Below are 15685 nucleotides of genomic sequence, written 5' to 3'. Positions count from 1 at the left end.
CCTGCAGTCCACAGTGTCCTGCTTTGACATGGACATGGAGACACAGGACAATGTCACTGAGGGACACATAAATACTGTCACTCGTGTCTGTTTGAGGGCCAGTTGAAAAATATCTGATTTCTTGTTCCTTTATGCTGGAGACGATCAAAATACACGTCGTCTTTAGAGAGCGCAGCACGCTGGCCCAAAAGTCTTATGACCCCCCACCTTCAAGAAGCCCCCCCCCCCCCCCTTCCTTTAAACAGACCTATATTTAGACCAACAACACTGACAGGGAAAGTTTGAGAGGCTGTCAGTTGATGACCGCCTGTGCACAGTCACTTTATCGCCTGCAAATAGAGGAACCAAAAGTGATTGTTGTTGCAGCAGAAAGGAAGCTTATTTCTCTCTGTTTTGCAAGGTCGAGTTCCGTTTCTCCTGGATTTCTTCGCGAACCGGCGGCAACAGAAGCAGCAGGAGATGGGAGAAGAGCGAGCCAAAGTTCCCGTCGTGGAAGAGACCAGCGTGAGGGTGCTCTGCCTGAGCGAAGCCTCCTACGAGTCCGATGACAAGAGCGATTACCCTCCGGCGGGAACCAACTCCATCTACTCAGCCATCCTGAGCAGAAATGAGGCCGTCAAGGACGCCAAGCGCCTCAAGACCTTCCTGGAGCTGCGAGACAAATACGTGAAGAAGAAGGTGATCTTTGAAGACCCTCTGTTCCCTGCGAACGACTCCTCGCTCTTCTACAGCCACAAGCCTCCCATGAAGATTGAATGGAAGCGTCCGTCGGTGAGCGCGCCCCCCACCCCGATCCCCCGTTCCCCGGGCAACCCTACCCACCCGTCCACGTCGCACCTGATGCAAAAGTGTCTCTCCTCGGCTCTTGTGTGTCTCTTTGCTTCCACAAACGGGGCGCTAAGCTGATACGGCTGCATGTGTGTGGATGCGTAGCTCTGGGTTGTCACCTTCTACAGTCGCAGACAGCTGACCCTCACACTCACACGCCGTTGGTGTCAGGAAACGCGGTGCAAACTGTGCCCCCCCCTCCACCCCCGACTGACCAGCGTGCTTGTCGGCTTGCTAACACGCTGCTTTGGTAGACGCTTTGGCCGACTGCCAACACAATAACGGGAGCAAATGGTCGATATTTAAGCAAAAGTGGGGAAGTTTTTCGGTCTGGATTCTGCTGTCGGGGGGGTTTGAAAGTGCTGAACCAGACTAATAATTTCATTTGTGAGACATCAAGTGGAAAATAAGGGTAAAAGAATGAAGAAAAAGGGAGAAAAAACGAGTCAGGAAGGGCTCTTCTGCTTTTTTTTAAATCCTTTAAATCTGACTCATCCCAGTTTTTCGTTAATATCACAATGTCACACATGTGACATTTGGACTCCGGTTACAGTGAATCTGAAACTAAAGTGTTGGCCAACGTCTAATTGCAAACGCAGGTTCGGCCATTCCGCGGCGACACCAGAACCCTGGGTGGGCAGCGCGGCACGCTTTAATTTCGGAACATGACGCTGCGTTTTCCAGGCCTTGCTCACGGTCTTCCCGGATCCTGTCGCAGTGCTGCATGCTGTCAGGGGCTAGAACCTATGACCCAAATCTAATTCCTGCTGGATAAACAAGCATTTGAGTTTTTTAAAAAGCTCCAAAACAACTTTTAAAAGGCTGCGGCTGCTTGTTTTGGGCATAATTTGAGGCTTTTGCAGAGGCTTCTGGGAAAATGTACCATAAATGACACAAAGGCTGAACAAAGCTGTCAAATCCCCTCTGCAGACATTTAATATGGTTTATAAGAAAGTGATCGTTTCCGGGACAACGGTGCATCAGTCCTGACAGTGTTGGAATGGTTCTCAGCACCGAGCACATTATCACGTACTCTGAATGAGTAACGGCTGAGGGACCCACAACAGCTGCCCCGCGCTGGGGCCCCAATCAGCCTCAAAGCTTCGTCCAGCCTGCTTCAGTTTCAGGGTCGTGACCTCAGCCTCAAACATGTCAGGGGGGACTTTTGGAAACACATTTTACAGCTGCCATGTTTTGCAACCTGTTAGCCAATCAAACGCTCTCTCTCTCTCTCTCACTCACCACACACACACACACACCACACACACACCACACACACCACACACACACACACACACACACTCTCTCTCTCACACACACACACACACACACACTCTCTCTCTCTCACACACACACACTCTCTCTCTCTCTCCCCCTCACTCTCTCTCTCTCACACACACACACTCTCTCTCTCTCTTTCTCTCTCTCACACACACACAAACACACACTCTCTCTCTTTCTCTCTCCCCCTCACTCTCTCTCTCTCTCCTCTCTCTCTCACACACACACACACACAACACACACACACACACTCTTTCTCTTTCTCTCTCTCTCTCTCACACACACACACACACACACCACACACACACCACACACACACACACACACACTCTCTTTCTCTCTCCCCCTCACTCTCTCTCTCTTTCTCTCCAGGAAATCTGTGAAAACCCCCAGTTCATCATTGATGGAGCCAACAGGACGGACATCTGTCAGGGGGAATTGGGTAACAGCGCGACCGTTTCTGCTTTCAAACTTGAGCGTGAAACAGAGATTTGGTCCCTTTGCGGCACTCGAGCGGCCCCCGACTGCCGGTTCTGGCATCGCGGCCCGGCACAGTCAGAGAACCCCTGTGGTGACGCTACAGCGCACAAAACTGTCAGATATCCAGATTACAACCCTGATATATGCGGGACTGGGAACCAGATCTGGGGAAAGCGCTCAGCAGTTATGACTGAGCACTCCCCTTAAAGCTAGCGAGACGGCTGCTACAGCGCCGCTGAGCTTGGGGAAGCAGCGGGTGTTTTTTATAGCTCATGAATCTGCTGTCGACAGGGGACTGCTGGCTGCTGGCCGCCATCGCCTGCCTGACCGTCAACGAAAAGCTGCTGTACAGAGTGATCCCCCCGGACCAGAGCTTCACGCAAAACTACGCCGGCATCTTTCATTTCCAGGTTCCCCCCCTCCCGATGTTTGACATTTCCCTCCCCGACAAGACAAAACTGAGCATCACACATAAGCACTGGCAGTAAAACACAGGCTGATCGTCTCTTTGTGTCTCCCAGTTCTGGCGTTATGGGGAATGGGTCGACGTGCTGGTGGATGATCGGCTCCCCACCTGCCGCGGCCAGCTGGTTTTTACCAAATCCTTCAGAAAGAACGAGTTCTGGAGCGCTCTCTTGGAGAAAGCTTATGCAAAGTAGGGACGGTCGGTAACGTGGTCACGATTCTGGGGTGCAATAATGACAGGATGACAGGAACGGCTGACCTTTCTCTCAGGTTGCACGGCTCTTATGAGGCACTGAAAGGAGGAAACACTTTGGAGGCCATGGAGGATTTCACGGGAGGAGTGACCGAGTTCTTTGAGCTTTCTGAGCCACCGAGAGAGCTTTACAGCATCATGAGGAAGGCCCTGGAACGAGGCTCGCTGATGGGCTGCTCCATAGATGTTAGTGGAAGGCCGTGCACTAAGATAAAGTGCACAGAATTTGCCAAGAAAATAATTTCAGGGTGGATGTAGAAGCACAACAATCAGCACTGAAATTAAAACCACATCAGAACCTGCTGCTGACTCAAGTTGTGCATGTGTGTGTGTGTGTGTGTGTAGGTCTCTTCAGTGAGTGAACTGGAGACCCGGACTGAGCAGGGGCTGGTTAAAGGTCACGCCTACTCCATTATTGGTTTAACTGAGGTACGAAAAGTGGTAAATACACGTTGGTCTTGATGTCCGGATATCGGATGAAGGCCTGTCTTTGGGTCCGTTGGGGTTTCTAGTGCGACGAGGTGGCAAATAAGGCAAAGGTTCGCCTGATCCGCCTGCGTAATCCCTGGGGTATTGTGCTGTGGAAGGGCCCGTGGTGTCCCAAGTAAGGTCTAGAAAATGGGTAGGGGGTTTCAAACATCGCATGACCTACATCTGATCTAATTTTCCCATCCAGTTCCAAGGAATGGTCGACCATTTCCATTGCAGATCAGGAAAATCTAAAGAAACAGACTGTGGAGTCCAGCGAGTTCTGGTAGGTCTTCCAAGCATGTCCAGAAAAATCCTGTTTCACCTGTTTAACCACCAACAGCTGCTTATCATCGCTCTTTCTTCCAGGATGTCGTTTGATGATTTTCAGAGGAATTTCACAAAGTTGGAGATGTGCAACCTGACGCCCGACGCGCTGCAGGGTGAGGAGAGGCACAGCTGGATGGTGTCCGTCAACCAGGGGCGCTGGGTGAGGGGCAGCTCTGCCGGAGGCTGCAGAAACTACCCAGGTAGGAATGAATGTTTCCCCTATGATGCTCTTTTCAATCCCTCTCCTTGCTAGCTTTAACAGACTCTTTTTGATTTGACAGACACGTTCTGGACCAACCCTCAGTATCGTATGAAACTCTATGAGGAGGACGACGACTCGGAGGGCAGCCAGGAGACCTGCACTGTTGTCGTGGCTCTGATGCAGAAGGGCCGAAGGATGCAGCGCCAGCAGGGGAATAGATTCCTCACCGTTGGCTTTTCCATCTACAAGGTGCCGATCACATGACCTGGAATGACTGTCCTTCCCGAGTGGCTGGTGTTAGAACCGAATCTGTTTTCTCTGCAGGTGCCCCTGGAGGTATGCTTGTCTTGGGGAGGAAAGTTAATGTGACGCAGTCAGCCCGAGGAGTGATTGAACATTGATTAGACTACGAATTCGATTTCTTCCTGCCACAGATGTGCGGACAGACTCAGCATCTGCAGAAAGACTTCTTCCTCTACACCGCCTCTACCGCTAAATGCAAAACCTACATTAACCTGCGGGAGGTAACGGAGCGTTTCCACCTGCCTCCGGGAGAATACGTCATCATTCCCACGACCTTTGAACCCCATCAAGAGGGGGAGTTTATTCTCAGGGTTTTCTCGGAGAAGCAGAGCACATCTGAGTAAGGCTCTCCGCAGGTCACCAGCCAAGTTTGGCGGCACAGCTGATGCTACCGTAGAACCTGGCATTAGCAAAATGTGCTAAAATAGCAGAACTTTTAATCAAAGTCCATCAAAATGTAATAAAATGTCTCTTTTTACTTACAGGGAAGCCGAGACCACAATCGAACAGACACAGGTTTATAGCATGTGTACCGAAAAGTAGCAAAATATGGTGCAGATTCCCTCCTATAGTGCAGCGAGCAGAGGGGGTGTTTTTAACGCTCAATGGTGGGGTCATTTGCTAGTTGCAAACTGAATCAGAAATAAAAAAAAATATATGGACAGTAAAATTATGTTGAGTCAATCTTGGCTTTATTGAGACAGAAGTTCTGGCTTTCCTGCTGCATTATTGGATGGACTTTGCTATATTTTGGTTTCAGGAAGCCCCGTTGTTTAAATCACCCTCCTTCGCACTACCCATTCAATTACTTTTTCCTTCAACGACTAACACAAGTGTTTCCCTCCTTTTCATCTTATTCCATCTCTTTTGCTCAACTGTCTTATTGGTCAACAGCAAGACAAGAAAAAGAAAGAAAAGGTAAAGAATGCACGTGACCACAGCCTCCTCTAACCGCTTTCAAGATCTGCTCTCAAATGTGGACGACAGAGCTCAACACGCTGCACTTGAGCTGCTGGGGCTGTATACAACACTGGGACTCGAGGGTTGCAGGAGAGGCGGCAGGCTATGGACTATGAGTCCGGTCAGAGACTCAGGGGGCTCCTGAAGGAAGGTGCCGAAGCATCCGGCTGGGTTTTATATGTTTCATTCCGAGTTGAGATCAAGTAGAAGCACCAGTGTTACAGACTGCAGAGGTGATGAGCTTACAGTTGTAAAGGACTCATACAGGCTCATAAAGTCATTATAGACCTAGACTATGTAACTAAGCCACAGTAAAACAGTGGTTGAACAAAGGCTACATGTTGCTCGGTGATCAAAGGCCGCCTGGTTCTTTGATCAAGGGATGTGATCATGAGGGTCTTTGATCCCTGAATCGCAGCGTCACTGGACCTCAGCCGGTACGGCTACAGCGGCGATATCGGTGTTCTGTGTGTGTGCCGCAGTGTGGCTGTGAAGTTTGTTTGTACTTTACTTGTTCGCGGCCCATTAAGTGATGGGGTTTAGCTTAAGGTTTCTGCGTGTCGTTGGTGTTTTTCCACTATATTTGATCCCTACTCTTCCGTGCTATTGCTCCGTTGCAGCATGTTGAAGATGTGCCTTCTTTGCCTTCATGCAGCACACTGAGCTCTGTCAGCCATCACAGCTAACCCCTCCCCCAGCACCCCCCTGTCAAATTGTCAGATATACAGTAATTGAAGTAATAACCAATTAGCTTTTTTCCCCCCTTTGTCTGTGATTGTCCCTCTCCGCCCTTGCCAGCCTATAGTGTTTGTGTCAGACAGAGCACGAGCCAACAAAGAGATCGAGCATGACGGCATTCGGGGAGAGAAGAGGAAGCCTAAGGTAACCATAGTGCTGCCGGAGCAGAGACACACTGATAACAACACTATTTATGCACACGTCATTGGCACCTTGAACCCTGATGTCATTCCTGGACATTTGTAATTCAATCCGGGTCAGGTAATGACTCTGGAATCCAACAATGGAGTTTGAGCCAACAGCTGTCAAGTGACTGACCTGCACCTGCCTGCAGGCCTCAGAGTTCACAGGCCAAGTTGTTAATGGCTTTTCTTGAACGGTCCTGTCTCACCAGGAGGATAGATCTAATGACTGGCTAATTATCTGATAAAACCTTCTGCTGTGATCAGTGCTGAAAGATTAGAATCGCTCCATGGGGTTTAAAGCACTGCTAATTACCACACGGCACTGCGAATGTATCGAAGAGGCTTCATTATTCACACATTTGTGGTAATCAGAGGCCCTGAATCGGACCTATTTTACCATTAAACAATGATCTGAGGGGAGATTTTCCTCCTTTGTTCCTCAGCGTAAACTGCTGGAACCCAAGGAGGAAACTGAAGAGGAGAAACAGTTCAGAGTCATTTTCAAAAAGATTTCTGGCGAAGTGAGTTCACACACACACACACACACACACACACACACACACACACACACACACACACACACACACACACACACACACACAGGATGACACAGATGATTCACACAGCTTCTCCATCCACCAGGACATGCAGATCTGCGCCAACGAGCTCAAGGGCATCATGAAGAACGTCCTGGACAAACGTAACCACGCAGGAGTTATTAGTGGCTCTTCTGCTGGAAGCTCCTCATTAATCACACACTTTTCCCACAGACAGTGAAATAAAGACCGAAGGCTTCAGCCTGGAGACGTGCCGGAGCATGATCGCCCTGATGGACGTATCCTTTGTGCTGGATAACAATGTGGCCCCCCAATGCAAATGAAAGCCATCCAAAAGAAGAACAAAATGCATCTTTGGCTTCACTTGCTGCTGCTGCTTTTTCCCATCGATTGACTCAGACCGACGGCACCGGAAAGCTGAACCTGCAGGAGTTTAAACACCTGTGGAGGAAGATCAAGGCCTGGCAGGTCAGTTTGAGCACCTCTAAAGCCTGAGCTTGTCCAACAGGTTTTGACAAGTGCACGTGTATTTCAGCTGATCTTCCGTCGTTACGCCAAAGACAAAACCTGCTCCATCAGCAGTTTTGAGATGAGGAACGCTGTCAATGATGCAGGTGAGCAGAGGCCACAAACCCATCAAATCAGCCTCTCTGTGCATGCGGACGGCGCCTACGATACCAAAATAAAGGAGGGAAACCACAGAAGCTCCTCTGCCCGGTTTGTTTTTGTCCTTTTTCCAAAGGGTTTCACCTCAACAACCAGCTGTACGACATCATAGCGATGCGATACGCGGACGAGCATCTGAACATCAACTTTGACGGCTACATCTGCTGCTTCGTGAGGCTGGAGGGCATGTTCAGTACGTATTTGCTGGGGCTGCGGATGTCTTTCAAACGCGACCGTTCATGAGATACATGACGTTCGATCTGTTTGGGGCTTCTTCAGGGGCCTTCAATGCTTTCGATAAGGATGGAGACGGAATCATCAAGCTCAACGTGCTGGAGGTAATCCAGCTTTTAAGGAAATCAAGACTATGGGTTATCTTACATCACTTTAAACTTCTTTTAACTAGCGGCTAAATTCTCTTAGGGCAGCGCAATGTCTGAGCAAAAGATCGATGAATTCTTTATAGCAAAAACATAAAACCCTCATGTTTTTGTTTTTTTTTAACTCTCTCCAGTGGCTCCAGCTGACCATGTATTCTTAAATCTCCGATGGGATGTTTGGTTTTCCTGGCAGGAGGTATTTTGTCATCAACAGAAACTCAAAGCTGTGCTCTTAAAGTTTCCCAGCAGAGTTTAGATAAATTCATTGGCCTGACACATCAGTGTTTATGAAATAAAGGGCTGATAATAAAGAAAGATGATGTGCTGTATTCAGGTACTGAATAGTCTGGAAACAAATAATTAAATGATATCAGATAGAACAAGCAAATATATTGTTGAATTTCAATTATATCAGCCATAAATGATCGTTTACACTTTTATTTGCTCCAGTTTACAGAAAAATAAATGGACATTTCCAAAACTGCCTCAGAAACACTGTAAAAGTATTTATTAGTCAGGGTGTATGAGTTATTTAATGGCACAGAAATGATCAGGAACTGATTTTAAATGAATAAAAGTCTGAAAGTCAGCCTAGTGAAAAGCCTAAAATAAACCAAACTAAACCAGCTGACGTGTTTAAGAGGATGAAATCAGCTGCGTCGCTTCCGGCTCGCTGTCAGCGTCTTCCTCCACGTGGTTCCGCATGTGTTCAGGCAGCTCCTGCAGGAGCAGCACGAAAGTAACCGAGGAGCAGGTGTCGGTCCAGGTCCAATCAAGCACGCGCCGCCGTCCGTTCGCTGATGGCTGCGGCGTCACTTACCTCCTTCACCGACTGCTGTTTGGCGAAAAAGGCTTGGCAGCCTCTCCAGCGACATCTGACCGTCTGCAGGTTTGGGCTGGTGTGGTCACCGAGGAGATGCTGCACCAGGTGCTCCGCGATGCCGAAGATCAGAGAACAGTTCTGCCACTGACCGGGAGAGCCAGAATCAGGCCAAAGGAAGCAATCAGATCAAGTTTGACCTTCGTCCTCGAAATCTGTCCTCACCCAGCAGCGGAAGTTCTTTATCAAGTTGAGCTTCACAGCTTGGATGGTGCCATCGTAGCAGCCAGTGTAAAGCTGGAGGAGACAAATGCACAATTTAGCACGAGTACTTTCACACGTGGTACGAACGAACACGAAGACAGAGTCCGCACCACGCTCTTGTGTACAGCCATACACAACACCATGTCGCTGTGGCCCCCGTACACCTGCAGACGGTCGCGTGACTAGAAGAGACACGCGTGTTTTTAGAAGGACGATGTCACGGACAAAGAAAAGGAAATGTGAAAATACGGTTGAAAAATACGACCCACCTTCAGTTCGTACACGTGGATCAGCTTATCCAGACAAGCTGTCAACATCACGTTTCCCAAAATGACTATTGACGTGACGGCGTGACCTTTGTAGATACGAACCAGCTCGCCCGTCTACGAACGGTGGATATAAAGTCAGGACACGCGTGGAAACGGGAATCCTCTCGTGCACTTGTGTTCATCTTTAGCTGGGTTACGTACGTGGATGTTGTGAGCGCGCACAGACTTGTCACTGGAGGCGCTGAACACCAGATCGTTCACCACCTAAAACCAAAAACAGCTTCGGGAATATGCAGCAGCGGTCGGCTAAAATGCGGTTTGTTAAAATATGCCATCGGCAGCGACTCACCCTCAAACAGAGCACGGTTTTGGCATGACCGTCCAGCATGCGCAGGAGCAGGCCGCTCTTGGCGTCTCGCACGCTGATGGTGCTGTCGTAGGAGCCGACGAGCAGCACGCGGCGTGCGCCCTCCTGTGCCGCGCCCAGGCAGCTCACGCCTCGAGGGCCGTGGCACTCAAACACATCCAGTGGCTTCAGAGTCTGAGGAGAGGGAGGCAAAATCTGACCGGCTGGACAGATAAAAAGGGTAAAGGAGACATTAGCGTTAGCTTACTTTTAAGTCAAAGCTGGCCACCGATCCGCTGGCAAGTCCCGCATAAAGAACGTTCCAGGCGCTGAGCAAACATAAAACCCTGTCTGATAGAGAGATCACCTGCAGGCACTTCTGGGTCTGGGTGTGAAAAGACATCAACCAGAAATGTAGCAGCAAGGGTTGGAAACTGATTTTGTAAACTGCAAAATCAAACAAAAAAAAACAGGTTTTTGCTTGTGAATAAGAGTGAACCTTTATGCTGTAACAGCGGATCGTTTGGTCGCTGGAGCCGGTGAAGAGGCAGGGCAGCGTGTTCGGGGTGGAGGACACCAGAAGACAGTTGATTTTGTTTGTGTGACCCGTGAACACGGCCTGACAATCCCTGTTCTGGGTTAGAAAAAATAAAAAAATAAATCAAAAGCCGTATTTAAACGCGCCACAATAGACGAGGAAGAAGCCGAGTGACTCGGCTTTGACTCACGCTCAGGCTGTAGGCGCGCGCCGTGTTGTCCCCCGAACACGTATACAACCGGTCCTGGTACACCTGGAGGCCGTGGACGGGGCCCTGGTGGTTCTCAAATGGTCCCAAAGATGGTTCCTCTTCAACCTCAGCTAACGACGGCAGAGTTTATGGTCACACGAGTGTTTATTTCTGATCCTCTTCAATCAGCGAGACTCACCGGGAGGAAGAGCAGACGCCTGCGCTGGCGCCAGCGCCGCTTCACACTTTCTGAAGAGTCAGGAGACAAAACGTTTCACAACTGAAGGATCATTACGGTATTATGGTCTGTAGACAACTCTCACGTCTCTTCATTTTGTGGCAACATCTGTGTGCCTGTGGAGCTCGACCCCTGAGGAGGTTCCGTCACGCCGGGCTGCTCCACGTCCGAATCGTCGACACTAATGACCTCCTGGTTCGAGGGTTCTACTATCTCCACGGAGCCATCGCTCTCGTTCCCATCATTGTAGTGCGTTGCCACGGTAGCAGAGGTGTTCTGATGTTTCTCTGACACATTCACAGTGACGGGTTTCTTCACCGTCTGCCCGACGTTTGACGCCACAGTCTTACTGCAGCCCGTTAACACCTCCACCTTCGACCGCTCCTGATCAGGGGCGGAGGAGTGGAGCCCTGCCACACCCACGAATGAAGAACTCCACCGTTGGAGAGAGCTACCCGAAGGCGCCGAGGTCGGATGGGGTTGGCCTGTGGGAAATGTCGGGTCCGCGAGAGGCGGCTGCAGGCCGAAGGCCCCGGAGGTAGAGGGAGGAGGGACTCCAGGCTGAGCAACAGCAGCACCACAAGGGGTAGAGGTTTCTCTTTGAATGGAACCTCCTCCTGGAAGACAAAAAAGACTAAATCGTAAATGTGTGTTATGCTATTTGGGGTAAATAAATTGTTTTTTCTTTGAATACTACCGGACCTTGCAAGCCCCGCAGGACCTCAATGCGCTTGGCTCTCAGGCTGTTGGCGTCTGCAGCGTACTGAAGCCACAAAGAAGAATTTAATATTAAAATGTGAGGAAAGGCAGGATGATTCCCAGGATGTATGTTTCTTTAGTGTCTTTACCTGCTGTCGCAATAGCAAGAGTCTTTGGACTTCTGCGTAGGCGGCTTCCAGGGTATTTCGGGCCTGGTGCAAAGATCTGTCCAGATCTTCTAAAGACTTGTTGAGTTCCTCCTCCCTCAAGGAAACAACCAGCAGCTGGTCCATCTGGTCCCGGCCTGCAAATGTAGCATAATTGCATATCATTCTACTCAGAACTGAATTTTTAAAATAAAATCAGAAATACCTGCGTCCCTCGCCATTTTCTTCCTCATTGGATTTTCATGAGAACCCTGCCTTTGCTGCTGAGAATACGCAATTATTAAATGTGTGCAAAGAACGGGAATCAAAAGGTTAGTTCGTCTGTATTTTACTCGCCGACACAACTGTAGTTTTCCTCTTTTTTGCAGCGCTTTGTCCGGCCACAGCTCCATTTTCCTCCACTGGCTTTGGCTCCACCTCCACAGCAACTGACTGTCTTGTGTTGTCTTCCTGTCCGGGACTTGGCTCTTCCAAAGCGTCGGTCTTCAGCCAACTGGACTGTGGTTCTGTTGGCGACTTGCTGCGTGGGGCGTCCTGCCCTGGAGGAGCCGAGCCCACCAAAGGAGCAAACGAAGGACCGTCTGGGAGGGACTCCCAGTGGAAGCCTTCTGACAGAAGAGGCTCTCTGGGTTGGGGGGGATCGTCCGGCTCAGGCTCGTTTGCAATCCTGTTATCACATTGGATGAAAAACTAATTTCTCCATGAAGAAAAGGGATCAAAGGGAGGACGGAGGAGTCTTACCTGGTCATGCTTTCGGCCTCCTCTGGTCTCTTTCTCTTTACACTGGTGACTTCTTTCAGACTCAACCTACGGGCTTCTTTCGCTTCCAAACACGGTTTTGACTTGTGGGCGATTCGGACCCTGTTGCAGATGCCACCCTCGTGAGTCCTGGGTCCTCCTTGGCCCACTTTGAAGGCCGTCGAACTTCCAGCAGGAGCAATCCTGGAAGGATCAGATGTGGACGGCCTGGACGCATAAGCAGTGGAGGCGATGTGAAGCGCGCCCTCCTCGCCTTCGGTTCTGAGGGAGCCACCTGCCAGCTGCGGTGCCTTCGCCCCGGCCGTCTGGCTGGTCTGTTTCCGGGCTTCGCGTTCCCCTCGGCACGGCTCCCTCACCCCCAGCTCTCTTCTGATCTGCCACAGCACCTCGTTGATCTCCACAGAGGCAGACGAAGCCAAACAGTTGGAAGTCTGGTGTTTGTGACTGGAAGTTTCCAAAGGCTGGTTGAAGATGGTGACTCCGGTCTGAGGGAGGTGATCGCTGGTGAAGTCGGCGGCAGCCTGGCAGCGCTCATTGTCACGGATGTGCTGCTCGACGGCGCCCAGCCACGTTTGTCCCGGCGCGTGTGTGGGATATCCTTGGCTTGTGCGTGGTCTTGCGTAATGTGGGTCTGATTTAGGGTTCTCGACGTTTACAAAAATGTTCAGCTGTTCAGCTGGACTGGTCTGAGCTTGACAGTAGAAGGGCAGCCAGTTTGGTCTGCAGGAGACGTTATTCTCTTTGCTTGGTACATTGTTGATATCTGCCCTTTTCTTTCTGCTTTTCAGCATATTGTTGCCTGCATCCTTTGAGTCCCCCCTATATTTTCCCCTGGATGCCAACTGATCTATATTCTTCTTTTTCTTCTTTTTTTTCTTCCTGTGAAAGTAAAAACCAGTCATCAGAAGGGCTGACTAGGTTATCGAATACTTAATAATAAAAGGTGTCAGCTCTTACTTGCATTTCTTCAGTTTCTTGTTTCTCTCCCAGACTTTGGTCATGACCTCTGAGCCCAGGACCTTATACAAAGAGGGGGGCTTTTCATTTCTAGACTTTACGCTCACCATCCTGGCTTTGTGATCGGGAGTAGAAACGTGCCGATGATAAAGATTCAGACCTGCAAAGCTCTCTTTACAAGCATGGCATTCGTGACACGAATCCCTGCAAATGAGTGATACCATTAGTGAAGGACAGTAGTTTTCTAGATATCTGTTTGAGTTCTGAAAAGCTCCCTTATTATTTCAAAGCTTGGTTCATAAAGTCAACACTTTAAAAGGTTTGATTCCCTCCGTGACGACACTGTTATGATTTCAGGGATCATTTCATGGTTTTCTACGAGATGATCAGTTGCATTTACATCATGGATGCACCCAGTGTGTCAACAATGTCAAAAGAAAGAGAAAGAGGCAGGAACTGGTCAGCATGTCACTCACCTGCCCATCACTGCCTCCAGCTCCCTGTGATGCGCCATACTGTGCATATGGTCCTGCACTTCCTGTGGGTAAACATTAAATGTTGGGTGCTTTTGTGAAGCGTGCACGGAGGAACATTGAAATCATGTCAGGGGAACTTACTGTTTTAAAAATTGCTATACGGCACAGATCGCAGTAGACGTCTGCAGGCTGATTCGCTGGGGTTGCTCTTGCACCCACGTTTTTCTTCTGTGAATACCGAACCGCTGCCATTTCTTAACGGACGTAAAAAACAAATCACCTGTCACAAATATAATTAACTTCATTGTAAATCTTCGTTGTAAAGCATCAAAATTACCTGAGAACGTTTTGACGCTCACAGAAACAGTTCGTTGCAACTCCAATTCGCCATGGCTTTTTCTATGTTTACGTTTACGTTACGTCCGCCAAGAGAACACCGGAAGTTTCCGGTCGGACTAAATCGTAGATCTACAAATCACACTTGTATGTACAGCACCGGCGTTGAGGGGTGATTGTGTTTTATAGCTCGGTTAAGTTAAGGCGACCGTCTTCCTGTGCGGAAGAGGAGTCTTGTTTTACTTTGATTTGCTACTTTTTAAGAGCACACGTTTCAAGTTAAAAATGTGCAACGGCTGTGTGAAAAAAGAATATCCAGATCGGGTAAATTGAGACAACTTGCTACTTATTTTCCCCACACACGAACACATGCTAAAATTTTGCAGCTAACTAACTAGCCACAACATTGTTGCTTACTTACCGTTGTGTTGCAACGGTCGTGTGTTGTTGTAAACGTAACTATGTCTTACAAAGACAGCTTGCTTTGATTTTCTGCTCAGGGAAACACCTGTCTGGAGGACGGCTCTTACCTGATCAACTACCTGGAGTGTGCCAGCTGCCATCAGCGGGACTTTGTGCTAATCAGCAATAAAGCCACAGAGGAAGATGATGGAGAGGAGATAGTCACATATGACCGTAGCTCGCCCTTACTGTCCTAGCATCACCCATTTACTCGGATTTAAAATATTTAGACCCCATCATCCATAACTGCTCCCTCTTTTTGTTCCAGATGTTTGCAAAAACTGTGACCATGTCATTGCCAGCCATGAATACACTTTCTCTGTTGTTGATGAATATCAGGTAACGTGTCACATGTATCATTTACACGTCATTCGTGGGTAATGAAGTAATGTAGTGTTTGCATGGCGTGTTTTGTTGTCTAGGAGTACACTATGCTCTGCCTGCTGTGTGGGAAGGCTGAGGACTCCATCAGCGTGTTACCTGATGACCCCAGACAGTGTGCACCACTCTTCTAGCTGGTCCACCTTCAAGTCACGGCTCACCTTTATGACCCTGATTTGGGATCATAGACGTCCAAACTGTTTCTGTGACTCTTGCCAAAGGTTACCTAGATACACCAGTGTGCACCATATTGTTAGACTCGTCCGCTACTCAACTGCCTGAACCTTTTTAAACCATCCATAGCAACAAATGTATCCAGTGACGATGCTTTATAAACAAAACAGAACTCCTAGCCTAATTCTAAGGAATAAGAAAAGTGATTTTAAGATTTTATGCTGTCAATTATTTTCCACAAGTATGTAGTTATTTTAGACCATTTGAGGGCCCATTAAGACACAATATGTTCTACATTTATACATTAAAGAGATGTCTTTTTCCAGAAGATACAGTAAACAACCTTCCAGCAACAAGGGTGATTAATCTCGTCTTTATTGACGCTGCGAGAGGTAATCTGTGACTGTCACTGCTGTTGAATGTGTAAATATATGTCAATTTACACCCACAGCACTGATTGAAACCACCTGGGATTTAGTCAGTAACCCATCAAGCTTTATTTATTTGTGCTTG

The 15685-nt window shown here is 48.8% G+C and overlaps 3 protein-coding genes across 9 annotated transcripts; 2 read left to right on the top strand and 1 right to left on the bottom strand.

The window, feature by feature from the left end:
- The first annotated feature begins 288 nt into the window (after positions 1 to 288).
- Positions 289 to 8580, top strand: capn3b (calpain 3b). 3 transcript variants are annotated; one of them, XM_057016140.1, is made up of 23 exons: positions 289 to 771; positions 2482 to 2551; positions 2881 to 2999; positions 3111 to 3244; positions 3325 to 3493; positions 3653 to 3736; positions 3820 to 3911; positions 3984 to 4061; positions 4145 to 4305; positions 4387 to 4556; positions 4632 to 4643; positions 4742 to 4950; positions 5096 to 5126; positions 5505 to 5528; positions 6369 to 6452; positions 6937 to 7014; positions 7136 to 7193; positions 7264 to 7328; positions 7450 to 7518; positions 7586 to 7664; positions 7793 to 7909; positions 7996 to 8054; positions 8231 to 8580. In XM_057016140.1, exons 1-23 carry the CDS (start codon positions 460 to 462, stop codon positions 8255 to 8257), a joined length of 2301 nt encoding a protein of 766 aa, XP_056872120.1. In that variant the 5' UTR covers positions 289 to 459; the 3' UTR covers positions 8258 to 8580. The 3 variants fall into 3 exon arrangements, with proteins under 3 accessions (XP_056872120.1, XP_056872121.1, XP_056872122.1); XM_057016141.1 differs by lacking the exon at positions 4632 to 4643; XM_057016142.1 differs by lacking the exon at positions 5505 to 5528.
- znf106b (zinc finger protein 106b) lies at positions 8519 to 14292 on the bottom strand. 5 transcript variants are annotated; one of them, XM_057016138.1, is made up of 22 exons: positions 14157 to 14254; positions 13961 to 14073; positions 13820 to 13881; positions 13504 to 13547; positions 13344 to 13405; positions 12369 to 13265; positions 11964 to 12294; positions 11833 to 11887; positions 11610 to 11764; positions 11464 to 11524; positions 10847 to 11378; positions 10723 to 10772; positions 10524 to 10654; positions 10295 to 10429; positions 10064 to 10180; positions 9799 to 9990; positions 9651 to 9713; positions 9450 to 9563; positions 9291 to 9362; positions 9142 to 9213; positions 8917 to 9063; positions 8519 to 8816 (listed from the first exon to the last, which is right to left on the bottom strand). In XM_057016138.1, exons 4-22 carry the CDS (start codon positions 13525 to 13527, stop codon positions 8733 to 8735), a joined length of 3294 nt encoding a protein of 1097 aa, XP_056872118.1. In that variant the 5' UTR covers positions 13528 to 13547; positions 13820 to 13881; positions 13961 to 14073; positions 14157 to 14254; the 3' UTR covers positions 8519 to 8732. The 5 variants fall into 5 exon arrangements, 4 of the variants coding, with proteins under 4 accessions (XP_056872118.1, XP_056872114.1, XP_056872115.1 ...); XM_057016134.1 differs by having other exon boundaries at positions 13344 to 13547; positions 14157 to 14292; XM_057016135.1 differs by having other exon boundaries at positions 13344 to 13547; positions 13961 to 14099; positions 14157 to 14280.
- Positions 14293 to 14309: 17 nt separating this feature from the next.
- churc1 (churchill domain containing 1) lies at positions 14310 to 15528 on the top strand. The gene is made up of 4 exons (XM_057016147.1): positions 14310 to 14479; positions 14656 to 14791; positions 14886 to 14956; positions 15040 to 15528. The coding sequence occupies exons 1-4, from the start codon at positions 14441 to 14443 to the stop codon at positions 15130 to 15132; spliced, it is 339 nt and encodes a 112-aa protein (XP_056872127.1). The 5' UTR covers positions 14310 to 14440; the 3' UTR covers positions 15133 to 15528.
- Positions 15529 to 15685: the final 157 nt, after the last annotated feature.

This window comes from Takifugu flavidus, chromosome 19, assembly GCF_003711565.1.
Source record: "Takifugu flavidus isolate HTHZ2018 chromosome 19, ASM371156v2, whole genome shotgun sequence".
Classification (NCBI taxonomy): Eukaryota; Metazoa; Chordata; class Actinopteri; order Tetraodontiformes; family Tetraodontidae; genus Takifugu; species Takifugu flavidus.
The sequence above is the reverse complement of the archived record's forward strand: the minus strand, read 5'-3'. Positions and strand labels throughout refer to the sequence as shown.